The sequence below is a fragment of the Pantherophis guttatus genome, chromosome 4, assembly GCF_059756535.1.
Source record: "Pantherophis guttatus breed Tessera chromosome 4, ASM5975653v1, whole genome shotgun sequence".
Taxonomy (NCBI): domain Eukaryota; kingdom Metazoa; phylum Chordata; class Lepidosauria; order Squamata; family Colubridae; genus Pantherophis; species Pantherophis guttatus.
Window position 1 is genome coordinate 8,730,132 of NC_142066.1, and position 27,851 is coordinate 8,757,982.

General features: G+C 41.5%; 1 protein-coding gene across 1 annotated transcript; it reads right to left on the minus strand.

Annotated features, from left to right (window-relative positions):
* LOC132710133 (vomeronasal type-2 receptor 26-like) lies at nucleotides 1–27,848 on the minus strand. The gene is made up of 6 exons (XM_087893266.1): nucleotides 27,568–27,848; nucleotides 26,764–27,055; nucleotides 3,838–4,701; nucleotides 3,366–3,593; nucleotides 2,649–2,775; nucleotides 1–899 (listed from the first exon to the last, which is right to left on the minus strand). Exons 1-6 carry the CDS (start codon nucleotides 27,846–27,848, stop codon nucleotides 1–3), a joined length of 2,691 nt encoding a protein of 896 aa, XP_087749392.1.
* Nucleotides 27,849–27,851: the final 3 nt, after the last annotated feature.

Consider the following 27,851-nt stretch of genomic DNA (forward strand, 5'->3'; position numbering starts at 1 on the left):
CTAATTTCTTTTTGTGAGTTGCTCTCTGTGGTTTAGCTCAGGTCGCAAAACAATGATGTAGCATTTTGGCAGGAATATGCATCCCAGTAAAGCAGCACTGGAGGACAAGATGGAGAAGACCTCCACAGCTACCATGGCTTTTCCTTTTGTGCTCAAATAGGCTGGAAAGAAGGAGATCCACACACTGCAAAAGGCCAACATGCTGAAGGTGATGAACTTGGCTTCGTTAAAGCTGTCAGGTAATTTACGGACAAGAAAAGCCACAATAAAGCTGGCGATGGCCAAGATACCCATGAAGCCCAAGACACAGTAGAAGAATGAAGTTGACCCCTCATTGCATTGTAAAATCATTTCTTGGAGCTCTGAATGCATGTCCAACTCAGAGAATGGCGGATAAGTGAACAACCAAAGAATACAAATCATTACTTGGAATAGAGAACATGAGAGGACAATAGAAAAGGCCAATCTTTTCCCCACCCACTTCCTCATCTGAGAACCAGGTTTAGTGGCCATGAAAGCCACAACCACGGTGATAGTTTTAGCCAGAACACTAGAAATGGCCACTGAGAAAGTGATGCCAAAAGTTGGTTGTCGGAGAAGGCAGGTCACCTTGTTAGGTTGGCTGAGGAAGAGCAAAGAGGAGAGAAAACAGAGCTGAAGAGAGACAAGCAGAGTGTAGGTGAGGGACCGGTTGTTGGCTTTGACAATGGGAGTATCCCTGTGCTTAATAAAAATTCCAAGTACCCAAGATGTCAAGAAGAAGAAACAAAGAGCTACTGAGGCCAAACCAATTCCTAATGTTTCTTCAAAGCTTAGAAAGACCAGCAATTTCAGGATACATCCATTCTTTTCTTTATTGGGATAATGATCTTCTGAACATTGAAAACAATCATCCATATCTGGAAAGAAAATCAAGGAATTTATCATCTAGGTATCCTATAGTATTCAAATTACTTTCTGAATGGGTGAGAGTTGTTATAACTTTGAGTTCTTTCCACCGTTTACCAGATTGATCACGTTTCTATGAAAATTCAGTTTTTCCTCAAAAGGAAAATTTGAGGACTGGCTTAAAACGAAGCAGAAATGGAAGGAATATTATTCTTTGAAATGCAACCCTTTGTATCATTTTAAATTTTTTTGCAATGTAGGCCATTTGGACTTTCGCCATTTTCTCTCAAACATGGAAAAGAAAACCGTAAAGATATATGTAAGTCTCTAGTAACAGAGTGTATTGACCTGAACAACAGATTGTGAGTCACAGCTATAAAAATGAATATTCACTAATAACTAAAAGTATTATTTATTTGCATACTAAGTTGTGCAAATTACACTTTGCTTATTAAAATAAAATAAAAAAAAATATTTATTCAGTATATGGTGATGTTACATTAGCCAGGAGACTATAATGCTTATACAGACTAGTACTTGGCTGCCCTAATACTGCCAGCTCTGTTTGTCTAAGAAGATTCTCAGTCACCCAGGTCGTGGTTGTCCCAAAGATGCTTTTTCAAGAGGCAACTTGACTTTCTTGTTTTTTCTTTGAATATCTTTCGCTTCTCCTCCAAGAAGCTTCTTTAGCTCTGACTGGGTGGTGGGGAATGGAAGGATTTATATTCGTTGCAGACAGATGCTCATTAAAAAGCACTTTTGGGAGAACCATGACCTGGATGAATGAGAACCTCTATTGACATTTAGCTATGCACTTTGGGATGAATACCCTTCAAATGGTGTGGAAGTATGAACAGATTTCCAGGAAAAAGATTGCACAGTACAGGAACCATTTGTGCTTCAGTTTGAGAAGCAGACAACACAGACTCATTCCCAACAGCCTGTGTCTGTCTTCCACAGTGAAGGGACACAGGGCAAAAAGGAACACAGCTGCACAAAGCACAGCTCCACAACACAGTCCTTTCAGCAGTTTCAAGAAGGCTCCATACCATTTGCACTACTCAGGTGCAAATGACCTGCTCCCAAGTTGCATAGGCAGGGGGATGGGGAATCAACCCTTGCACCTGCATTGAGGAATTTGCACCTCAGTCAAAAGAAAACACATCCTAGCTGGCCAAAGTCAAGGCCATCTCCACAGAAACCAGTAATGGCTGGAGGGAATGACTTTCATGACCCGCAAAATTGCTTCGTTGGGGAATGTGACTTATGACACACCTTGGGGGAAGGGGAAAACAGAGTTAGAGGCAAGGTACAAATTGAATGACGTCAGAGCTGGCTTCATTTGGTTTGTGCCAATATGGTGCTCCTAATAAACAACTGGATTTTTCTTGAAACTTGGTTTGAGGTTCCTGCTTTTATTAGGGCAGCGGTCAGAACCCTGACAGCAGCATCATATGGGTCCTGTCCCTACATTAAGCTGCCTCACAAATGGACATCACAAATGGGAAGTGCAGTGCCAGCAGGATTCTAACCGTCCACATGAAGTGCCAGCTCAGCTCCCCACCGAAGTGGTACCTATTTATCTCCTTCCATATAACATACATTCGAACTGCTAGATCGCCAGAAGCTGAGACACCATGCTAGGACTCAAACCGTTGGAGCTTAATGACCTTCTCTAGCATCATTAAGCTATTGAACCACTGCTCCTCTTTGTTTGCTTAAATCAACCTAATGAAAACTTCCTGGAATGTCTATCCTACCCTTTTGATTTGAAATCTTCCCTTCTGGACATGGAACACAGTCATAGCAACAGAATTGTTTTCCTTCAATCTCCTTCTTCCAGTATCCAGGAAAGCAATGGTCATTACACAGAGAAATTGGAAGTACCTGGTGATAAACATAAAAGATTCTTGCAAAGGGAGGTTTTAAGAAAAAAACATTTATTAATCCTGCAGGATCTAATCTGGGACAGTCACCGGGACCAAAGGTGGACCAGTGACTAACTCAAAGTAGATTCTTCAACATTATTCTGGAACACCTTCATTTGTGAGTTATTAATCATCACCTTTTATTAAGGTAAAGAATTCTTTACTTCTCCAAAGGGCTAGTGAATATTACCTGGCTGGATTTATATTATGCATTAAAATTTGTTGAAATTACAGTGATGAGGAAAACGGCCTCTTTGAAAAAGGCAAGTTGCATAAATAAATATGAGGGATGAAAATGTTACGGAAATAAGGCAACGTTCATAATTTGAAAGGTAATTGAAACCAAAAAGAAAATCTGACTTCTACATTGCAAAATCATTTTGTCAATTCGATTAATGCTTGATCATGGGCCATATTTGTTCCTAGAATGCCATTTTTTCTTGCAAATATAGAAATTAGATTTTTAAAGAGGCTTTACTCAATGTGGTTCAAGGGACTCTATTTGGGATCATCATAGCTCCAGATACAGTCCATGAAATGAGTCCATGCCTGATTAAAAGCTGGGTGCCAGACAATCAAATCTTCATCAATGAATAATTCTTTGCCTGTTGGAGAACTGGGTTCTATTCTTCCGACACTAACTCTTTGAAAAGACCGATTAGGAAATGTGATGAGGTTGATGATATCAAATCCACCCATTACTTCCCCTTTTTCATTCAGAGAAACTTTCTCTCCAGGCGAATTGTTAAAAGAAATGCCATGTAGAAACAGATGGAGCTATGTGAAAGAGAATGAAAAAGAGAGAGAATTTAAAGGATAATACAGGTAGTCTTCTACTTACAACAGCTTGTTTAGTGATTGTTTGAAGTTACAAGGGCACTGAAAAAAGTGACTTATGACCTGTTTTCACACTGGATTTTATAAACAGAACATATTAAGACTTTCCGCCATAAGTTCAAATGGTAATTCTAGATCAAATTGCTCATTGAAATAAAAGAAGCGTCCAATGCAGAGAGAATACCTGCCAAGGCTGCATAGGTGGAAGGTCAGTTTTTTTACGCAGCATAGTTTTTTTCTTATTGAACCCCGACATGAATAGAGCCTGCAAAGCATGAGCAACAGCATAAACAGCATTGTAGACACTGTAGCTTTGGCCAGTCATTTCCATTTCAAACACGGGCCCAGGAAGATCCTCCAGTTTCTTTTCCACTGGGCACTGCCTATTGGACATTTCTTGCAATTCTGATTTTGAAAATGAACAATCAAATGATTGTTCCCAAACGTCTTGTAGAAACCCATCTCTGTGGTCTGAATGAGGTTTGATGGTCTGAAGAAACTCTTTGAAACCTACAACTGCTCTTGAATGAACAGTGAAGGAAATAGCCCCGTGGAACATCTGGAGATCCCAACTGATTTGAAAGCCGGAGAGCATAAAATCAATCTGTGCAGTCATGATCCACACCCTTCTAAATAATGCAGTTTGCTTGTTTTCAGGATCTGTTACAAACACGATAGCCCTGAGGCACATAATTGTCCCTGGTTCTCCATAGACTAGAAATGTGGTGGTGTTGCTGTTCCCCAAATTTATGTAAATATCTGAGACCATGTGATCAAGTTCTCCAAAGTGTTCTATGTGGACTAGTTGTGAAAGCCTTTGTATGAACGATGGACAGATTCCATTTTGTGAAAGTATGGGCTGAATTTTCTGTAGGAAACGTTCTCCGTTGTTGTTATCCATAGTAAAAATCCCAATCCATGTCCATCTGAAATGATGAAGCAGTTGGATAATTCCAATGTATTGATGGTCCTCTTTTGGGACCATGAAATAAAGTGAAGAGAGCTCACTGGTCTGAAACTCCTCTTGAGCTAATGAGCCATATGTCAGCTAAAATAAAGCAGAATAATACTCTGTTGAATCATTAGCTCAAATCCAATCTTTCTGGATCTAGTTTTCCTGTAAAAAATATCCAAAGAAGGAATTTTTCCTCTATTTCTTTTGAAATATTAGTATAGAATGAAATTTCTGGGAATTATTTCAAACACATTATAATAGTTCATTTGCTTGAACAAGATGAGAGTGTGCTACATTCAAACCTTCCCTCTGGAATGGAATGACTCTAAATACTCACTTCTATGGTTGGCATTGTAGCTTCATAAAAGAGTGCTAAGTATTATACCTTAAGGTCTGTGGAACGTCTTAATACAAATCTAATATCTGATTCTCAGTAATTATGTCATAACAACAAAGTATTTTTTTTTCTGTTCATCTCTTCCATACTGACCTGTGGAATCTTGTAGAAACCTGCAACTTCAGCTATATTAGATGATGTATCAAAACTTAATCCTCCAATGATGGCCATCAGATTCTTCTGGCTATCACATTTGTAGTTAGGAACAAATTCCAGGGATTTGAAAAGCAGGTCCAGAGTGGTGCGATAGGTCATCCTTGCATTGAGGTAAGTGTCATAGATGTGGAACCCAAGAGTGACGTTAGGTAAGATCTGGGGGTCTTCATTGATCTCCTTCACAGCAAAGGCCAAGGCAAGGATGTGTTGGTAGAGTTTGATTATTACACTGCAAATAGATTAAGCACACCTTTTCAAAATAATAATAATAATAATAATAATAATAATAATAATAATAATAATAATAATAATAATTTTGAAAATTATTTTAGTATGGTACTGTTTGTAAAAACTTGCTTCTGACAGAAGTATTAAATAATTTTGTAATCAGTCCAAATATATTTTGCATACAATCTTTTTCCTTTATATTTTTCTAGAAAGTTACTCATCATAAGGCATACTATGTTAATTTATGGAGTTTTAACTTCAGCCTTCAGTTTAACCTAGAATGCCATGGCTTGTTTTCTCTGTTGATTTAGTTTTCTAGGAATTTTACTGAATTAGAAAGAATTATAGATTAAGGGTGAGATTCTCTCTAAATCCATACATCTTCTTCATCTGAATCTTTTCAGTTCTGAAGGAATATTCTATGATTTCTCATAATTCTAAGTTCCCTCAGAATAAATATCTAACGTCTGTGTCCCCTTTGGCTGTAAGAAAAATATTAAAACATCTTTACTCTATCCTATCATTCCTCACCTGTTTGGTAAAATAGAATGCTAATAATTTAACTAACTTCCAATATTTATGTCTATGGAGATTCTCAGTCATCCAAGTCATGGTTGGCCCAAAAGTGCTTTTCCAAAAGGCAATTGGACTTTCTTCTTTTTTTTTCCCTTTGAAAATATTTCTCTTCTCATCCAAGAAGCTTCCAGAATTGATCCAGAACTGAGACAGAACAAGAAGCTTCTTCAATAAGTAATGAAATGTTTTCAAAGAAAAAAACAATAATGTCCAGTTGCTTTTTGGAAAAACACTTTTATTTTGTGTTGTGAAGTCTGGCAGAGCTGATTTTTTTTTTTTTTTAGCATTCTTCTTTTTGATAATTTCCACACAATCAAATATGCTTTATTTATGAGAATGTTGTTAATGAAAGAAACACTATGAAAGTTTTCTTTTCTCTCACCACTTTCAAAACACAAAGAATTCTTACATTTACATGAAAAACTCTACATTTCCTACACAAACAGTCATATAAATGATTCTTTGCTATGTGGATCTAAGGTCAGATGATTCAAAGGAAAATCCTTACATTAGTGAATCATAAGGGTTGAGAAAAGGATGTTCTTTGAATAGAGCTTGATAGAAATGGTAAATCAAGTGATACATCATCCCACCGATGACGAGATCACCAGGCTGATACCACTCATGTGGAACAGGGAAAGCATCACTTGCAGGACAGCTCAGAGTAACTGCTTTGTGCATCCGGAACACCAGGAGGATCAATTTTATGATTTTCTGCATATGGAGAAAATGTCTGAGTCTATCTTCAAGGAGAACTTCTGGCAGATAAAACAGAAGGAAGAGAACTTTGTGGAAATGAATCTCACAGAGTCAGCATTATGACTTCCTTCCTCCATGTTGTGTTTGGTATCTATATAGATCCTTTCTCACTTTCTATTCCCTTCTGTGCAGACCTTTTGATATTGTGGCCTGCTAAAATAATAGAATGATTGCAGTCATTCATAAGGGACATAATTGCCACTGAACCATTGGCAACATGGCAATGTTTTCTTTATATGTCTGATCAACAACTTTCCTTCTTTGGAGTGACATCATAAGTGACTGATGCTTAACCTGTTTTGAAAATGGTGGAGAAATGGAAGTTGGAAGTTGGAAGCTACAACGTTGCCCTAATTCTAGAAATCAGGACAATAGTTTAATATTAATTAATGGATCAGGAAACCATTTCCCTGCAAAATGTTGGATGAAATGGTCAAACATCAACTATCTGGTACAGATTAGCAGGTCTTGATTTGAAAATCCTTTGGAAAATAGATAAAAGTAAAAGTTACATAGAAAATCATTGACACTCCCCCCAAAAGGGAAAAAGAAGAAACAAGATCTTTGAAAAGATAAACTAAAACACGTTTTACATTTATCTTGTATGTGTTGTTGTTTTTTAAAAAAAATAAGAATGGAGAATTCACCATCACCACACCTGGAACTCATACTTGTTCTGCTCTAGGACTTATATATTGGGTCTTTTTATCAGTTTATCTGTATTTTCATCATCTTTCCATCTTGCTTTCTTGCTATCTTTAATTTTACAGTTCCAATTATATCATTTATGAAAATTCCAGGTATCCTACAGTGGCAGGGGAAAATGTCAATTTTTCTTGACTAGTTAATTGAAAGGAGTTGAAATAGATAGCATCTGCCTTTTATGATATACTAAAAGGATATGGACCTGGCCTGTATCACGGAGACCTGGTTGGGGCAAGAGGGGGGAATCCCTCTCTCTGATTTATGCCCCTCAGGCTTTCGTGTCTTGCACCAGCCGCGACACCAGGGAAGGGGCGGGGGTGGTGGCAGTAGTTGTTAGAGAAAGTCTGAGTCCTAGGGAGGTCACTGTCCGTCAGATAGGCGGGTGTGAGTCTCTTCTATTGAAGTGGGACCCTGGAGTTCAGTCGGGCTTGTTGGTCACATACCTATCTCCCAGCTATGTTGCCACAGCCCTGCCCGCACTGCTCGATGTCTTGTCTGAGGTGGCACTTGAACTCCCCAGCCTTTTAGTTGTGGGAGATTTTAATCTGCCTTCGATTGGTGAGTCATTTGAGACAGTCCGGGAGTTCATGGCCTCCGTGGCAGCCAAGGACCTGACTCAGGTTATTCAGGGCCCAACTCATAGGGGAGGACACACACTCGACCTGGTTTTTCTCTCTGGACAGTGGATAAATGGTCATGGTAAGGGGGAACTTTCCATCACTCCCCTGTCATGGACTGACCATTTCCTCCTTAGACTAGACTTTCAATCTGCCAACCCCTGCCGCTGGGAGACGGGACCCATAAAATGGTTCCGCCCTAGGCGCCTGATGGACCCAGAAAGGTTCTTGAAGGAGCTTGGGACATTCCCCACCTCTCAATCCTGCGATTCAGCTGAGGCTCTGGTGACATCCTGGGAACAGGTGGCTACCGACACCTTGGACAGAATCGCACCTTTGCGGCCTCTAACCCGACGCAGATCCCGGATTGCTCCTTGGTTTTCCATGGAGCTCCAGGAAATGAAACGTCAGAAAAGATGCTTAGAGGAGAGTTGGAGGTCCTCCCAATCTGAATCTGACTGAACACAGTTAAGAACCCATATTAGGTCTTATCTAGTGGCGATGGAAGCAGCGAAACGTCACTACTTCACCGCCCTCATTGCATCTGCAGAAAACCGCCCAGCGGCCCTGTTTTGTGTGACCCGCCCCCTCCTCAATCAGGGAACAAGGGAAGATCCTTTGCAGGGCAGAGCTGAGGATTTTGTACAGTTTCTGCATGATAAAATCGCTCAGATCCGGATCGGATTGGACTCTGACTGGGCAGAATCCAATTGGGAGACTAGGGTGGGTCTTGAGAATAATATCTGGATTGAGTTTGACCCTGTTTCTGTCAAGGAAGTGGACAGGATTGTGGGCAAACTTAATTCCTCCACTTGCTTATCGGACCCTTGTCCCTCCTGGTTGGTTTCGGCTGCCAGAGAGGTGACTAGAGACTGGATCCAGGCAATTGTCAACGCTTCGTTGAGAGAGGGGAACTTCCCTGCCTCTCTTAAGGAGGCGGTGGTTCGACCTCTCCTCAAGTAGCCTTCGCTAGATCCAGACTCACTCAATAACTATTGTCCCATCTCCAACCTTCGCTTCATCGTGAAGGTTGTTGAGACTGTAGTGGCTCAACAGCTCCCACAATTCCTGGAGGAAACGGAATACCTTGACCCGTACCAATCAGGCTTCCGACACGGTCACAGCATGGAAACGGCATTGGTCACTCTGGTGAATGATCTCTGGCGGGCTCGGGATGTGGGTTGTTCCTCCATCCTGGTCCTACTTGACCTCTCAGCGGCTTTTGATACCCTCGACCATGGTATCCTACTGCAGCGGCTTGTGGGGTTAGGGGTGGAAGGCACTGTCTTATGGTGGTTTTCCTCCTACCTCTCGGGTCGCTTTCAGTTTGTATGGGCGGGAGGGCAGAGATCCACCCTGAGTTGTGGGGTGCCTCAGGGGTCGGTTCTCTCCTCCCTGCTCTTTAACATCTATATGAAGCCACTGGGTGAGATCATTCGTGGCTTTGGGGTGAGATATCATCAATATGCTGATGATACCCAATTATACTTCTCCACCCCAGACCATCCCAGATGCCCTTTCCGTGATGTCCCATTGCCTGGAGGAGGTACGGGCCTGGATGGACAGAAACAGACTCAAACTCAATCCCTCTAAGACTGAGTGGCTGTGGATGCCGGCATCTCGGGTTTCAGAGGCTCCATCACTTTTGATAGATGGGGAAAAACTTGCACCTATTGATAGGGCTCGCAACTTGGGTGTCCTCTTGGATGCTCGGCTATCCCTAGAAGACCATCTAACGGCCATGACCAGGGGGGCCTTTGCACAGGTTCACCTGGTGCGCCAGTTGCGCCCTTTCCTAGATCGAGATGACCTTCGCACAGTCACTCATGCCCTGGTTACTTCCCGCTTGGATTACTGCAATTCCCTCTATATGGGCCTGCCCCTGAGATGCACGCGGAGACTCCAGCTGATCCAGAATGCAGCTGCACGGGTTGTTATGGGAGCCCCTCATTACTTCCATATAACACCCCTCCTGCGTGAGCTGCACTGGTTACCAGTGGTTCTCTGGGTCAGCTTCAAGGTGCTAGTCCTCACTTATAAGGCCCTTCATGACTTAGGTCCGGGATATTTGCATGACCTTCTCCTGCCTGCCTCTCACTGTCCTGTTCGCTTACATAGGGCCGCTCTCCTCAGGATTCCGACGGCGAGCCAATGTCACCTTGCTGTGCCCAGGGGTAGGGTGTTCTCTGTGGATGCTCCCACCCTCTGGAATGAATTACCTATTGAGCTCCGGACGGCTCCTGATCTCCGCTCCTTCCGTCAGGACTTGAAGACTTGGCTTTTCAAACAAATAGGCTGAGACTGATTCCAGGCTTTATTATTTACTACTAATTAATTATTTGGATTAAATTATGATTTTATTGTACTTGTTTCTTAACTTGTGTTCGCCGCCCTGAGTCCTTCGGGAGAATGGCGGCATATAAATACATGTAATAAAATAAAATAAATAAATATCTAAACACTAATGGAACAAGAACTCAAGAAATTGAGACTCTAGAAAAAGCACAGAGAATACCAAGAAAGATGATTAGGGGACCGGAGGCTAAAATGTATGAAGAATTGTGACAGGAATTGGCATGTCTGGTCTAGTGAAAAGAAGAACTAGGGGAGATATGATAGCAGGATTCCAATATTTGAGGGGCTACCACAAAGATAAAGCACTGTTATTAACATCAGCTGCCTGCAATTACTGCAAGATCAACTCTCACCAGGCTCAAGGTTGACTCAGCCTTCCATCCTTTCTAAGGTAGGTAAAATGAGGACCCAGATTGTGGGGGCAATAAGCTGATTTTGTATAAAATAAACAAAAGTATGAAGGCTATTGCTTAACACATGGTAAGCCACCCTGAGTCTCCGGAGAAGGGCGGCATATAAATCAAATAAAAAAAAAAAAGAGGAGAGGGGCAAACTATTTTCCAAAGCACCAGAAGGCAAGATGGGAACCAATGGATGGAAACTAATCAAAGAGAGAAGCAATCTAGGACTAAGGTGAAATTTCCAAACAATGAGAACAATCAACCAATGGAATGGCTTGCCTTCAGAAGTTGTAGGTGCCCCATCGCTGGAGGCTTTCAAAAAGAGCTGGACAGCCATTTATCTGAAACAGTATAATATTGTCCTGCTTGAGCAGAGGGTTGAAATAGACGACCTCCAAGTTTCCTTCCAACTCTGTAATTCTATGTTCTAAATATTTCACAGAATAATTCTTAGAATTATTGGAGATATATTGGAGAGAGGAGGAATCTGCCCGCCTTGGAGTTCATGGACTTTATCATAGAGCTCCCTGACAGTAGGGGAAATACAGTCATTTGAACCATAATAGACCTATTGTCGAAACAAGCCCACTTCATAGCTTGCCCCAGTCTCCCATCCACCCATAACTGGCTAAACTGTTCATAAGGCATATTTATAGGCTGCATGGTGTCTCTCGGAGAATCATCTCCAATACGGGGATCCAGTTCATAGTCAAGTTCTGGAGGGAATTCATAAAGTCCATTGGGTCCTCACAGGGATTTAGTTCGGTATTTCATCCGAGCACTAATGGGGCAGCAGAATGCGCAAACGCAGTGGTGGAACAGTATTTAAGATCCTATGTGAACTATCAGCAAACAAATTGGACAGAACTGTATCTTTAACCTATTCTTTCAAGTTTCCTAATGGTGCATTCATGGTTAATGTAACTGAGTATATCAGCCTTCCTGCTCATTGTATGCCAAAGTGGGATACAATAATGTGGTACACTGACCACTTTCCAAGTCACTAGTGGCATAGAATTTGTTTCTTGTGGGAGCCAAGGACATTCCAACAGGTGGCTGGAGAGAGGAGGAGTAAAGTAACCAGGCAACCAGGACCTTGATTAGACAATGGGACTGCTTGTTTGGAAAAAGGGGGGATTTTCAATTTTTAATTAGGTGAAAACCACGGGAACTTTCAGAGTCGGTTTTCACCAGTTTGTGCCAATATGATATCTCCAATAAAATTGTTCTTTGAGGAACCTGCCTGCCTTGGAGTTCTGCTTTCTATGGCGTTATTACTTGGAACCCTGACAATCATAGTTAAAATCCAATAGTATTGAACCACACGTATACACAACTTCCTAAATTTTTAAACCATGGGTATACATAACTTCCTAAATATTTATTTTTAGCATTTTAAGTCTAAGCTAAGTCTAAATCCAGTCTAAAAAAACCCAATATAGCCCACCGACAAGTAGTATTTCCTTTTCAGATTAGGAGATGGACCATGAAGGCCCAGCCTGCTCTGAGTTTTTCTTTCTATGGAGACACAATCCTAGCCTCTTCTGCATTTACAGTTTCTGATTCAGAACAATTCACACTTGAATTAAAGTTCAAAGCCCACAGAAAGAATCAAGACTTCAGTTGCTTGTGCAGTGTTTTCGGGAGTGGAGCTGTACTTAATTTTAGATGATATGCTACCAAATTAATATGTGGCAGAAGAGAAAGGAAATTTGGCTTCATTACATTAACACTTATTTTGGATTAATCTCTGATCAAGGCTGCAGAACAATGGAAGAGAGAGCCATTTGTTATGACCAGGATTCAAACTTTAGGTCCATTTACATGCAAAAGTTCATTCGGGCCTAATAAAAATACAGTTACATTGAGTGAAAGATATCATCCTTAACTGCATCTCAAGTAAAAGTTATTGCTTCCTTTCTTTTGACTTAAAGAGTCATCGTAATCTGCCATCTGAACAGGGGTGCCTAAATCTTTGACATTAAATGACATAAAACCATTTGTCTGAAATGGAATAGAGTTTCTTGCTTGACCAGGGAATTGGACTAGAAGACCTTCAAAGTCCCTACCAATTCACTCATTCTGTTAATTTTGCTGCAAGTTATTTAATCTGTGTACTAATGTAACCAATGTCTATGAAGCTTCACAATCATTCAGGTCATGGTTGTCCCAAAAGAGGCAATTGAACTTTCTAGTTTTTCTTTCAATATGTTTCACTTCTTCAAGAAGCTTCTTCAGTTCTGACTGGATGATGGGGAATGGAAGGATTTATACTCCTTGTAGGCAGCTGGTCATTTGCATCCTTTTAGAGGGTTGTTAAGGTCACCTGGAGGTTTTTCTGTGTCATCAGGGTCACCTGAGTGGTGCAAATGGGTGTGGAGCCTTCTTGGAACTGTTGAAAGGACTGTGTGGTAGACTGGAGATACAGTAGATGATATCTTACCATCACCAGCTTTGTTGAGAGAGGGCTGTTCAATTTTGAAAAACACCTTTAAGATAACTTAACCAAAGTTCTTTTTATGTATCTTATGACTTCAGCCTGCACACAAAACAAACTTTTGCTCTATATCCTTTGAAATCTAATTTCTGATTTTTAAAATCAGAATTATTTGTATGTTTGTAGTATCAAAGTTGTAGTATCAAAGTAGTATTAACTCATAGCAAATACCTGGACAATGTTTTTATTATTATTATTATTAATAGCTTTATCACACATTGGCATGAGAGCTCATAGAGGACCCATGTGATATTCTCAAAAATAAAGGCAATGCTAAATTCTAGGGATTTGCTTTTTATCTTATCATATTATCTTTTTATTTTTCATTGCATTTCAAATTTTAATTCAATAAAAAAGGATGCTGATATATCTTTGCATAATACGGAATGGAGGGGAGCTGAATGGATTTGTCAGTTTAAGTTTCACATACTGTCATTAAATGATCCAGGAATCAAATCCCAAATAGTTTTAGTGGACTAAAATTCTTGCAATATAATGACAGAGAGGACTGCAGCTCACTAATTGCATCATCAGAAAAGTTAGATATGAAGAAGGGGGAAATTAGGAGAACTACCAAGCGACCATTTCAGCTTTTCTTCCTCAGCCGTTCTTCTGCAAACGATAATAACTCTATGATTAAGTGACCCTAAAGATGCTTTTTCAAGGGAGACATTTTTCCTCATGGAAAAACAAAGTCTAGCTGCCTTTTGAAAAAGCACTTTCAGGACAACCATAACCTGGATGATTGAGAATCTCCATAGACATCACTAAGTGATACTCTGGTTTGTAATTACAACACAGTAAGTCCGGCTGGCTGACTGACAGCACTCCTGCTAGGGCTTGTCTTAATTTTTGGGTTGAATCAGAAACTACAAATACAAATGTTCATATCTGCTGGCTATAAGCATGCCACAGTAGGATAACTAATGCCCAATTTGACAGATATCTTATTATGCCGTTGTTTATTTTTCAGAATAATGACTCTGCAATTTGCCTTTAGATGTTTCCTCAGCCTCAGTGTTGAGAATAAGACCACTTCCAGGCCTTTGTGAGTCGCAGGCCTCAAGAGAGTTTCTCACAAACCATCTCAGCTCTTTTCACAGCTGAGATAATTTCAACTTTAACTAGAATTTGCTGGCATGAAAACTGAATTGCTTGGAGGACATCAGAATGATGTAGTAGTCAACACACACACATTTTACTCATATGTAGAGTCCCAATGTAAATGTTCCTGCTGCTGAAAATGAGCAACTAGAGCTCTGGTTGACACTTTCAGAGTTATATATTTAAAATAATGGGACTAAAATAATACCGTGTTTCCCCAAAAATAAGACAGAGTCTTATAATAATTTTTGCTCCAAAAGATGCATTAGGGCTTTTTTTCAGGTGATGTCTTATTTTTTACATATACAACAGACATGTCAAAAGCAATGTCCGCTGGCTGGATGGTCCCATATCTGGCCTATTGGCCCTCACCGGAGATAGCAAGGGATCAGCCCCCACTGCCCAGGTCCTGGCCCAGCCTGACTGGCCACCCTTCCCAATGCACATGGGGGATAACGGTGTCTGGCACCGGTATCTCTAGCAAGGGCACTCTTGGGTTGTGCAGCCCACACAGCATAGGTGAGTCTGAGCACTGTGACTGCCAGGCTGGCCCTCCCAGCAGCAGGCGGAGCCATAGGTACGGGAGAGAGGCATATGCTCCGACCTGCCAGATGAGCTGTGCGGACAGCCACCCACTCTTTCCCATAGTCTGTCTTTGCTTGTCCATGGCCATGACCAGGCAGGCAGCTGTGCAGCGCCTGCAGCAGGCCAGATCAAGTGCCTCCACCCATGCCTCTGTGGTTGGACAGTGGGGGTCAAGCACGCAGGAGCCACACCATGGTGCCATCCCTACTCTGCCACCTGCCTTGCCTTGCCACATCACAGCAAGGCAAGCAGCAGCAATGGCAGCAGGCAGGAGTAGAGGCATGGGAGGACGAAGATAAGCTGGCCCTCCGGTCGTACCATACACCCCCCTTCCCCATTGTGGCTGTGGGCAGGCAAAGACAGACGGTGGGATAAAGTGGGAGGGTGGCCAAATAGTGCATCCAGCTGGCCACCCCACCTGCGAGATCACCCGCTAGTCCTTCTTTTCACTAGACTAGACATACCCAATTCCTGCAACCTTTCTTCGTATGGTTTAACCTCCAGGCCCCTAATCATCTTTGTTCCTCTTTTCTGCACTCTTTCCAGAGCGCAGAAAGGATTAATTTGAAATGCAAAGAAGCAAGAAACGAGATGTATTTGAAATACAGAGAAGCTATAGATTTTATACAAAACCTTTCATTTAGGATTAAAATGCTTTCACTCTTATAAGTATTTTTCGGGATTGTAGTTAAGATTATGAAATAAAATCCTTACAATGGTAAATCATACTGTATTAGAGACGAATGTTCCTTAAATTCAATTTCATAAAAATGGTAGAAAAATTGAGACACTATCCCACTGAGGATAAAGTCACTGGGCTGGTACCACTAATGTGGAACAAGGAAAGCATCTCTTGTAGGGCAGCTCAGGGGTATTTGTTTGTGCCCCAAGAATGTCAAAGGAACAACATTTTGACTCTTTAGTTATGGTGAAAATGTCCATCACTTTTATCAAATTATAGGAAAGCAGTGGTGAGATTCAAATGTTTTTACTACTGGTTCTGTGGGCGTGGCTTGGTGGGCATGGTATGGCTTGGTGGGTGTGGCTTGGTGGGCATGGCAGGAGAAGGATACCGCAAAATCTTCATTCCCACCCAACTCCAGGGGAAGGATATTGCAAAATCCCCATTCCCACCCCACTCTGGGGCCAACAAAGTGGTATTTCCCAGTTTTCCAAACTACTCAAAATTTCCACTACCGGTTCTCCAGAACCTGCTGGATTTCTACTTACCTCCACTACTGGTTCGCAATGGGAGTGTGCACATATGCACACTTCTGCGAATGCGCAGAAGCTTTGGCACATGCGCTGATCGTTCAGGATGACATCCGGGTGCGTGGGCAGAGCCTCCCACCTCAGTTACTACTGGTTCGCAAGAATCAGACTGAACAGGGAGCAACCCACCACTGATTTCACCCCATAGGAAAGTAATCCACTATTCCTCCAATGACTGAGCTAAGGTTTATGCGTGAGAGTGCACTTAATGACAAAAATCCATCAGTATCTATTTGAAGATCTATGTGAGTGCCAATTCAAATCTTGGCTATCATCAGGGTGTGAATAGACATTCTGGCAGAAGGGAGAGGCAGAAGGATCCCTATAGCAATGAATCCAACTGGACCATTTCACCTCTTGTGCCCCTTTCCCTGTGATTCAAGAGATACCGTATTTTTCAGAGTATAAGGCACATCTCCACCCCCCCTTAAAAGAGGCTGAAAATTTGGGTGCATCTTATACTCCGAATGTAGCTTTTTCAAACCTTTTTTTCAGCCCTAATGAAGCACTAACGAGGCACTAGTGAGAAATCTTCCCAGCTTTGCCTGGTCCCTTAACTCTCTGCTTTAATGAGGCTCTAGTGAGTCAAGCGATCACCATGCTTTGTTCCGACTCTCAGCTGTTCTTTAGAAGTTTTCTTTCAGCCCTAACTAGGTGCTAGCCGAGTGAAGCGATCTCTCCCCACCCCCCGTGCTTTGCCTGTTTTTCTCATTGCTGCTTCCTCTCAGCTGTGTCTTAGAGGCTGTTTTATATCCCCAAGCAAAAACCAGCAAACTAATGTGTTGAAGCTGACCAGACTAGGACGCTAGCCAGATGAATACCTGGTAGGCAGATTTTTTTCCCCTATTTTCTTCCTCAAAAACCAAGCTGCGTCTTATACTCTGAAAAATACAGTACTTGATAAGCAAAATACGGTACTTGATAAGCTTACATCTTGATTGTTGTTGAATTTTGCTTTTGCTCAGCAAGTTTGGGCCTAAGAAAATAATTATTTTGGTATTGGTCAAATAATAAGTGTCTCACATTTTAATATTGAGAAGATGTCAGTTAAGAGAATAGAATAGAATAGAGTAGAGTAGAATAGAATAGAATAGAATAGAATAGAATAGAATAGAATAGAATAGAATAGAATAGAATAGAATAGAATAACAGAGTTGGAAGGGACCTTGGAGGTCTTCTAGTCCAACCCCCTTCCCAGGCAGGAATCCCTCCACCACTTCAGGCAAATGGTTATCCAACATCTTCTTAAAAATTTCCAGTGTTGGAGCATTCACAACTTCTGCAGGCAAGTTGTTCCACTTATTAATTGTTCTCACTGTCAGTTATGATGATCCAAGGGAGAATGACAATAAAAATAGGCTTCATTGTTCAAATTCGGGTTCGTTTCTTACAATGGAGCAGTACTCCCATTTATTTATTTATTTATTTATTTATTTATTTATTTATTTATTTATTTATTTATTTATTTATTTTTGAATTTGTATACCGCCCTTCTCCCTGAGGACTCAGGGCGGTGAACAGCCAAATAAAAACATCAAATACAAATATTAAAATACAGTTAAATATATATATATAAATTTGGCCCCATTAATTAAAACAATAAACCAAACAATTAAAAACACTTAAAAAGAATTAGGCCAGCCCGGCTTTTTGGAAAAGGAAGGTTTTAAGGGCACGGCGGAAGGCACTGAGGTCATGGATTCTCCTTATCTCAGGGGGCAACTGATTCCAGAGGGTGGGAGCCCCCACAGAGAAGGCCCTCCCCCTGGGGGTCACCAGCCTGCATTGTTTGGCTGATGGCACCCCGAGGAGGCCCTCTCTGTGGGAGTGCACGGGTCGATGGGAGGTCGTCGGTGGCAGCAGGCGGTCTCGGAGATAGCTAGGCCCTATGCCATGGAGCGCTTTAAAGGTGATAACCAACACCTTGAAGCGCACCCGGAAGACCACTGGGAGCCAGTGCAGCTCGCGCAGGAGCGGTGTTACATGGGAGCGCCATGCTGCTCCCGTCACTACCCGCGCTGCTGCGTTCTGGACCAGTTGGAGCCTCCGGGTGCTCTTCAAGGGGAGCCCCATGTAGACAACGTTACAGTAATCAAGGCGAGAGGTCACGAGGGCATGAGTGACTGTGCACAGGGAATCCCGATCAAGAAAGGGCCGCAACTGGCGGATCAGGCGAACCTGATAAAAGGTCCCCCTGGTTACAGCCGTCAGATGTTCCTCCAAGGACAGCTGTGTATCCAGGAGGACTCCCAGATTGCGAGCCCTCTCTGTGGGGGCCAAAGACTCGCCCCCAATAGTCAGTGATGGAGTCAACTGACTATATCGGGATGCCGGGAACCACAGCCACTCAGTCTTGGAAGGGTTGAGCTTGAGCCTGTTCCTCCCCATCCAGATCCGTACAGCCTCCAGGCACTGGGACATCACTTCAAGGGCATCATTGGGGTGGCCTGGGGTGGAGACGTACAGCTGAGTATCATCAGCGTACTGATGGTATCTCACCCCAAAGCCACGGATGATCTCGCCCAACGGCTTCACATAAATGTTGAACAGGAGGGGCGAGAGGACCGACCCCTGAGGCACTCCACATATAAGAGGCCTCGAGGTTGACCTCTGCCCCCCTGCCAACACGAACTGCGACCGGTCGGAGAGAAAGGAGGAGAACCACCGTAACACGGTGCCCCCCATCCCCAACTCTTCCAACCGGTGCAGCATGATACCATGGTCGATGGTATCAAAAGCCGCTGAGAGGTCTAACAGGACCAGAACAGAGGAGCAACCCCTGTCCCGAGCCCTCCAGAGATCATCAACCAACGCGACCAATGCCGTTTCCGTGCTGTGCCCAGGCCTGAAACCAGACTGGAATGCATCCAGATAGGATGTTTCCTCCAGGAATTGTGGAAACTGTCGCGCGACCACACTCTCAACAACCTTCGCCAGAAAGCGAAGGTTGGAGACAGGACGATAGTTGGCCAATATTGCCGGATCCAGGGACGGCTTCTTGAGGAGAGGCCTCACCACCGCCTCTTTCAAGGCCGCGGGGAAGTAACCCTCACTCAATGAAGCGTTGATAACACCCTGGAGCCAGCCTCGTGTAACCTCCCGGGAGGCCAGTACCAACCAGGAGGGACACGGGTCCAGTAAACATGTGGCCGCACTAAGTCTCCCCAAAATCCTGTCCACATCATCGGGAGTCACAGCATCAAACTCCTCCCAGGTAACATTCTCAAGACTATTCCTCGTCACCCTGCCCTGATCTACCCAGTCAGAGTCCAAGTCCCCCCTGATCTGAGCGATTTTGTCATACAGGTATTGTCCGAAATCCTCTGCCCTGCCTTCCAAGGGATCCTCCCGCGCTCCCAGATGGAGCAGGGAGCGGGTTACCCTGAACAGGGCTGCCGGACGATTCCCTGATGACGCAATAGAGGCGGAAAAATAATTACACTTTGCCGTCTTTATCGCCACTAGGTAGGTCTTAATATGCGACCTTACCAGTGTTCAGTCAGATTCAGCGCGACTGGCCCTCCAACCGCTCTCTAGGCGTCTTTTCCGGCGTTTCATCTCCCTCAGCTCCTCGGTGAACCAAGGAGCCGCGAGGGATCGACAGCGGGTCAGAGGCCGCAAAGGCACGACTCGATCCAAGGCCCCACCAGCCGCCCGATCCCAGGCAGCTACCAGGTCCTCGGCCGAGTCGTGTGCCAGATCATCAGGAATTGGCCCAAGCTCCGTCTGGAACCTATCAGGATCCATCAGGCGCCTGGGGCGGACCCATCTAATTGGGACCGCCTCCCTGCGGCGGGGTGTAGCGGTACGAAGGTCCAGACGAAGGAGTGGGTGATCTGACCATGACAAGGGTTCCATGTCTATATCCCCTATAACAAGATCACTCAACCACTGGCCAGAGACAAAAATCAAGTCTAGAGTTAACCACGTAAAATGAACAGAGTCGTTTAATAGAGAAGACGAAACTTTTTTTTTACCTATGAAGGAATTAAACCAGATAGCCTTTTGGATGAGGAATTCATTCACATTTCCAGGCAGAGAATGAATGCTAATGTCAGCAATATTGACATCATGGAATTAAAACACAAACACACACACATACATATACACAAACGCGCACACACACAAATATATAGGTTTTATTATTTTTACAAATAACTCAAGGCATTGAAAATATCTAACACACTTTCATCTTCCTATTTTCCCCAAATAACAACCCTGTGAGGTGGGTTGGGCTGAGAGAGAAGGACTGTCCTAAAGATAGCCAGATGACTTTCATAGCTAAGGCAGGACTGGAACTCAGGGTCTCCTGCTTTCCAGCCTGATGATGTATTTTATTAGCCAATGCTTAATGGAAAGGGTCTCATCCAAAAGACTAGTGGAAGACACACCCAAATCAAACCAAATTAAATCAAAATTTATTATGATCAATGGTCAGCATATACTTCTAATGGGATGAGTTAGAAAGAGGACTATGTTTTATATAATGACCCTAAATTGCAACATTATTAAAATTGGATAATTAGGTACAGTAGATATACATTAGTGGATGGAGAGCAATCGTTCATGAAAACATTTCCAAAAACACAGTTAAACGTCTGTTATATGTTCAAAGATTTTCTAACTTTTACATTTCAAGAACTGGAAGCTGCAAACCTTTAGGTGTCCTTAAAATAAATCTCTCCAATCTCCTAAGAATATAAAGAGATAGATGCTCAAAATCTCAAAAAAGCTTTGATGTATTCAAAGGAAAAAAGGATTAGGTTAAGCAACCTTGGAGGACTGCTGAAAATGTAGCAAAATGAACACTTCATTTGGAATAGGCAACAATGAATTTTAATAATAATCCCAATTTTACACAAAAGCTTGTTCGATAGAAACAATGACATCTATAATTTCCTGTAGATAGCAGCACTCTACTCTTTTTGTTCAGTTAATCATTTCCATAGCCAGAAAGAACACTTGATGTCCTACATTCTCTTTATAAGTTGTTCGCGGTGGTTTAGCTCAGGCCTGAAAACAATGATGTAGCATTTTGGCAAAAATATGCATCCCAATAATGCAGTGCTGGAGGACAAGATGGAGAAGACCTCCACAGCTACCATGGCTTTTCCCTTTGTGCTCAGATAGGCTGGAAAGAAGGAGATCCACACACTGCAAAAGGCCAACATGCTGAAGGTGATGAACTTGGCTTCATTAAAGCTGCCGGGTAATTTACGGGCAAAGAAAGCCACAATAAAGCTGGCAATGGCCAAGATACCCATGTAGCCCAAGACACAATAAAAGAAGAAAGTTGACCCCTCGTTGCATTGTAAAATCATTTCCTGGAGCTCTGAGTGCATGTCCAACTCAGGGAATGGAGGGAATGAGAACAACCAAATAGTACAAATACATACTTGGAAGAGGGAGCAAAAAAGGACAATAGAAAAGGCCAATTTTTTTCCCATCCATTTTCTCATCTGAGAACCAGGTTTAGTGGCCATGAAAGCCACAACCACGGTGATGGTTTTGGCCAGAACACTGGAAATGGCCACTGAGAAGGTGATGCCAAAAGTTGGTTGTCGGAGAAGGCAGGTCACTTTGCCAGGTTGGCTGAGGAAGAGAAAAGAGGAGAGAAAACAGAGCAGAAGAGAGACAAGGAGGGTGTAGGTGAGGGACCAGTTGTTGGCTTTGACAATGGGAGTATCCCTGTGCTTAATAAAAGTTCCAAGTACCCAAGATGTCAAGAGGAAGAAACAAAGAGCTGCTGAGGATAAACCAATTCCTAAGGTTTCTTCAAAAGTTAGAAAGACCAGCAGTTTCAGGATACAGCCTTTCTTTTCTTTATTTGGATAATGATCTTCTGAACATTGAAAACAGTCATCCATATCTGGAAGGGAAATCACGGCATGATTTTATACATTCCACATTTTTGAAAATAATATACTTTAAAGGTGCCAACTGTTATCCCTCTAAAGTTTTTTTTCTATTGGCTACCAGTTGGATCATGTTTCTAGGGAAATCATTGTATCAGCTCTGACCACCATAAAATAAGTACAACGGAAAGGGCAATTATTCAATCCTGTCTAATAAATTTTCAAAATTATTAAAATTTAGACCCTTTTGATGTTTCCCATTTTTCCAAAACACAGAGTAGAAATCTGTAGGGGTGGATATAAAAGCTCAGCTCTCATGGGCATTGTGATTCACAGGTATGGAAATGAATACCCAACTTGAAGAACTCACAAAACTACTTGCTACACTAAAGTAGTGTATTATAATTTGCTTCTATTGAGGACTTGCTGGAATGTCTAACCTACCCTTTTGATTTGAAACCTTCCCTCCTGGACACAGAACACAGTCGTAGCAACAGAATTGCTTTCCTTCCAACCCTTTCTTCCAGTATCCAGGGGAGCAATGCTCATTACACAGAGAAATTGGAAGAACCTGGTATTAAACATAAAAGATTTTTGCGAAGAGAAATTTTTAAGCAGTTTGTATTGTTCTCCTTGATGGTGGGAGGAAGAATATTTGAATTCTCAAAGGCTTATTCCAGGTACATTTATAAGGTAAAGGTTTCCCTGTCCAGCTGTGTTGAACTGTAGGACACAGAGCTCACAGTGTTTCTTGACTGAGGGAGCCAGCATCATCCAAAGATATTTTCCATGGTCATGTAGCCAGCATGGCTATATGACAAGGAACATTGTTACCTTCCCACCAAATTAATACCTATGAATCTACTCACATTTGCATGCTTTTGAATTCCAAGGTGGATGGGAGCTGAGGCAGGAATGGGAGCTCACCCTATTGCATAGTGCTCAGGTCTCAAACCCGGGCTGGCAGCTTTACAGGTGACAGGCCTGAGTGTTTATGTGATGGCTCAGTGTTTAACCACTGAGCCATCACATTTTTTAACTATCCATTAAAATGTTGACACTATAAGAATGAGCAAAGGGTGTGTTTGGAGAATGGCAGAGTGAATAAACAAATATATGTGATTACAATATTATGGAAACAGTATCTTATGATTTCAAATGGAAATGCAACCCAAATGTGAATTCCTATATTTTAAATTGTAATGTCATTTTGTCAATTTGATGAAAGATTGATCATTGATAATGTTTGTACAGAATATGCCATTTCAAAAATCAAAAATTAGATTTCTAAAGAGACTGTGTTCAATATTGGATCATAATGGATCAAGGAATACTTGATTAAATGAGTCCACACCTGGTTAAAAGCTGGGTGCCACACAATGACACCTTCATCAATGATTAATTCCTTCACATTGGGAATATGAGGATTCATCTTTCCAACTTTGACTCTCTGAAAGGATCTGTTTGGAAAAGTGATCAAGTTGGTGATGTCGAATCCACCTGTTGCTTCCCCCTTCTCATTCAAGAACACTCTCTCCCCAGCTGAATTGTTGAAAGAAATGCCTTGAAGAAATGAATGGAGCTACTTGAAAGAGAAATGGAAGAGAGTTGGAAAAATAATAATGAAGTAGTGGTCAGTATATTTAACTTTCTCTTAGTCATTCCTTCCATTGCGTTGACAAATATCAAATAATATTGCCCCCAACAATCTGGCTCCTCATTTTACCAACTTCGGAAGGATGGAAGACTGAATGAACCTTGAGCCAGTGGGCATCAAACTGCCAAACTGCTGGCAACCGGCAGCCAGTACAAGTAGCCTGCTTTCTAACCACTGCACCACCATGGCTCTGGTGAGAATCATTATTCAGAAGCTAATAAGAAAAATAAAATGTCTACATTTCAGAAATGTTTTTTTGGGCACAAAAAGAAGAAAGACAGCACACAATGCAATTGAATTGCACCCAATTGCACACAATGCAATTGAATTCTTCTTGGAACCAGATTGGATAAATTCACAAGACAGGCCAATTCTACGTGGAGGTGAAAAGTTATTTCTACAATGAAAATTGATGCATACAGTAAATCCCATTGACTATCCTGAAATTAGGAAAGACTCGTTTTATGGTTATCCTCTTATTTTATAAAACTAATAGCTTTGTTGCCTCACTCTCTTTAGATTTGTAGCCATAGACCAGGATAAATAAGCTATATTAGATTGTGGATGACTGTGGATAATCGTTGAAATACAAGATAGGTGTGGCACGGAAAGATTACCTGCCAAGGCTGCAGATTTGGAAATTCAACCCTTTGAATCTCTCTTGGTTGGGATTTGGATCTCACTGCCTCATGCAAAGAATGTGCCACTGCATGAATAGCATTGTAGATACTGTAGCTTTGGCCAGTCATCTGAAATTCAAACAGAGGACCAGGTATATTCTCCAAATTCTCTTCTCCAGTACAGGTTTCAGTGATCGTTGAAAATAATTCTGTATTTGAAAATGAACAATCAAATAATTGCTCCCAAACCTCTTGGAGAAACTCGTCTTTGTGGGTTGAAAGTTGGATGACTTGAAGAAATTCTTTAAAGCCTTGAATGTCTCTTGTATGCACAGTAAAGGAAAGAGCCCCATGGAAAAAATGGACATCCCAACTCCTTTGATTTCCCAGCAGGATGAAATCAATTGAATTCATCAGGATCCAAACCTTCCTAAATAATGCACTCTCTTTATTTTCGGAACCACGTAGAAACATGACACTTGTGAGCCACGCTATTGACATGGATTCTCCATGGACAAGAAAAACATTCGATTTTTGATCCATCAATTTATCAGAAATAATTGAGACTGAATCTAACAATTCTGACAAATCTTCCAAGTGGAGATGTTGTGGAATGTTTTGTGTGAAAGCTAAACAGATCCCGTTCTGTGAAAGCAATGGCTGCAGTTTCTGCAAAAAACGTTCTTCCTTATTTTCAGAAGCAAAGAGTCCAATCCATGTCCATCCAAAATGGAGAAGAAGTTGTATAAGTCCAATGTACTGATGCTCTTCTTTGGGGACCATGCAATAAAGTGGGAAGAACTCAGTAATCTGAAAGTCCTCTTGGGCAAAGGAACCATAAGTCAACTAAACAAACGAAAAAGATAAATTTGTTCTTCATGAAAAATATGGGAGAAATGTGAAGACTGCTTATGAGAAACTTAATGAAGTTCTCCCTACATTGAACATTTGTCCAATTTGGTGCAGATTATGACAATTCTGATGACAAAGAGAAGCAACTAAAATTCCTTGATGAAATATTTTGTCATCTGAAATATAACTATATTACAACCACACACAGTTTCCTAATACAGATATCCACTATGTTCATCCCCTTAGAACATCTGGAAAATTGCTAACTATCTTTACTTATCCATAAAAGACTATGCACATGAGATTCTGGAGGAATAGAAAGGATTAATCATGTCTTCATTTACTACAATTATTATGGAGATCTCCAAAAGGACCACATACCCCCAATCTTTCAACAATTTCCAGGCAAATCAGATGAGTTTTAAATTCAGTTATTACTAACAGACCCAACCAAGACATACCAAGGAAAGTTGTAACCTATTGTCGGATAGCTTGGTGGAATCTGGAGCTGAGTTGAGAGCATCAGTGAAAATGCTGATAGGTTTGAGTTGGGGATGGGCAGGAAGTGGCTGAAAGGCAATCTTCCCTAAAATCATGAGATACAATAACAGTGTTCCAATATTTGAGGGGCTCCTACAAAGATGAGGGTGTTAAACTATTGTCCAAAGTAGCAGAAGGCAAGACAAGAAACACTGGATGAAAACTAACCAAGGAAAGAAGCAACTTAGAACTAGAGAGAAATTTTGTAACTGTGAAAACAATTAACCAATGGAACAACTTGCTTTCAGAAGTTGTGGGTGTTCCATCACTGGAGGCTTTCAAAAAGAGACTGGACAATGATGTATCTGACATGGTATTGGGTCTCCTGCTTGAAGAGTGGGTTGGACTAGAATATCTCCAAGATCCCTTCTATTATTCTATTGTCTATGTGCTAACCAGCCTTTTCTATCCTCCTCTTGACACAGCTTCAGATTTCACCACAGATACTGGTCAAACCATCAGCTTACCTTCTCAAATAAGATGAATTTTGTACTGTAATTTGTGACTTAAATTTAAATTTTTCTGATCTATGATTGTAATAAAAGATTTAGATTCTATTGACTGATTATTGTGAGCCAACATATTGAATAATTGGAGAAAGGAGAGCAAAGAGAGCAAAACTGAAGTCCTGCATAAAGGCATAGCAAAATACTAACTAACCCTAGAGCACCAATACTTCAACAATTCCTAAATAAAACAGTAGAGTTTTACAGTGAAGTACTTTTATCATACACCAAGCAAATTGTAGTAACAAGACTTGTGACCTGTTGCTAGCTTACAGCCAAAACACCTCTATGATTGTAATAAAAGATTTTGATTTAATTGGATTATCTTGAGTCAATCTATTGAGTTGTGGGGAAAAACAGAAGAGGGGTGATAAAAGTGTATTTAATTGAGTTCCTGGAGAAATGTATAGCAAGCAACTAGTATCTACTATCAATTACAAAAGAATTTTCTCTCTCACTCCATCCCAAACTACCTGTGGAATTTTGTAGACATGTACACTTTCTGCCATAAAGGATGATGTATCAGGACCTAGTCCCCCAATGATGGCCATAAGGTTCTTCTGGCTATCACATTTGTAGTTTGGGACAAATTCCTGGGATTTGAAAAGCAGGTCCAGGGTGGTGCGATAGGTCATCCTTGGGTTGTTGTAACTGTCATAGATGTGGAACCCGAGAGTGATGTTAGGTAAGATCTGGGAATCCTCATTGATCTCCTTCACAGCAAAGGCCAAGGTGAGGGCATGCTGGTAGAATTTGGTTATTATCCTGCAAATAGGTTAAACACCCCCATTGAACAAAATAAGTTGACTTTTTTTATGGTGAAAGCATTGATATATGAGTAACAACCATTTCTCTCTCTGTTGTAAGAAGATGAGAGTCTTTGTAAAACACTCAACAATTTGTATAGTTTTCAACAATGTAAAGTGTTCAAGCTATCACAGTTTGGCACAAAATAGATTACAACCAGGAAGTATCACTCTTTTCATCTATGTAAATTATGCTAGAAGTGACAGCACAGATTAGATATTTATACTCATTAAATATTCTCCAAAAGACTTCTTGCAGAATAGTTTCACACATTTCATGATTAAGATTTTAACCGAATGAAAATGATTTGTTTTCCCACAATCTGATAAATTTGAAAGACAAGGAAACAAGTGTAAGTTTATATACAAAACCATGCATTTATTCTCAAAGAGCTATTTGTCATATAAGTAATTTTGGGAGATCAGACCAAGATTAGAAAATGAATGGAAAGAAGAAAAAAAAAGCCTTACAGTGTTAAAAAGTAACGTGTTAGAGAAGGATGTTCCTTAAATTCAATTTCAAAAAAGGAGTGAATTATCTGAGACACCATCCCACCCACAATGAGATCACCAGGCTGGTGCCACTCATGGGGAATTGGGAAAGCATCACTCGCAGGGCAGCTCTGAGTAATTGCTTTCTGCACCAAGAGCATCAGAAGGAGCAACATCTTCAGGCATTTGTCATAGGGAAAATATTTATGTCTCCTGTCCATAAGGAAGTTTGAATGAATGAATGAATCTGATGGAGCCATTAC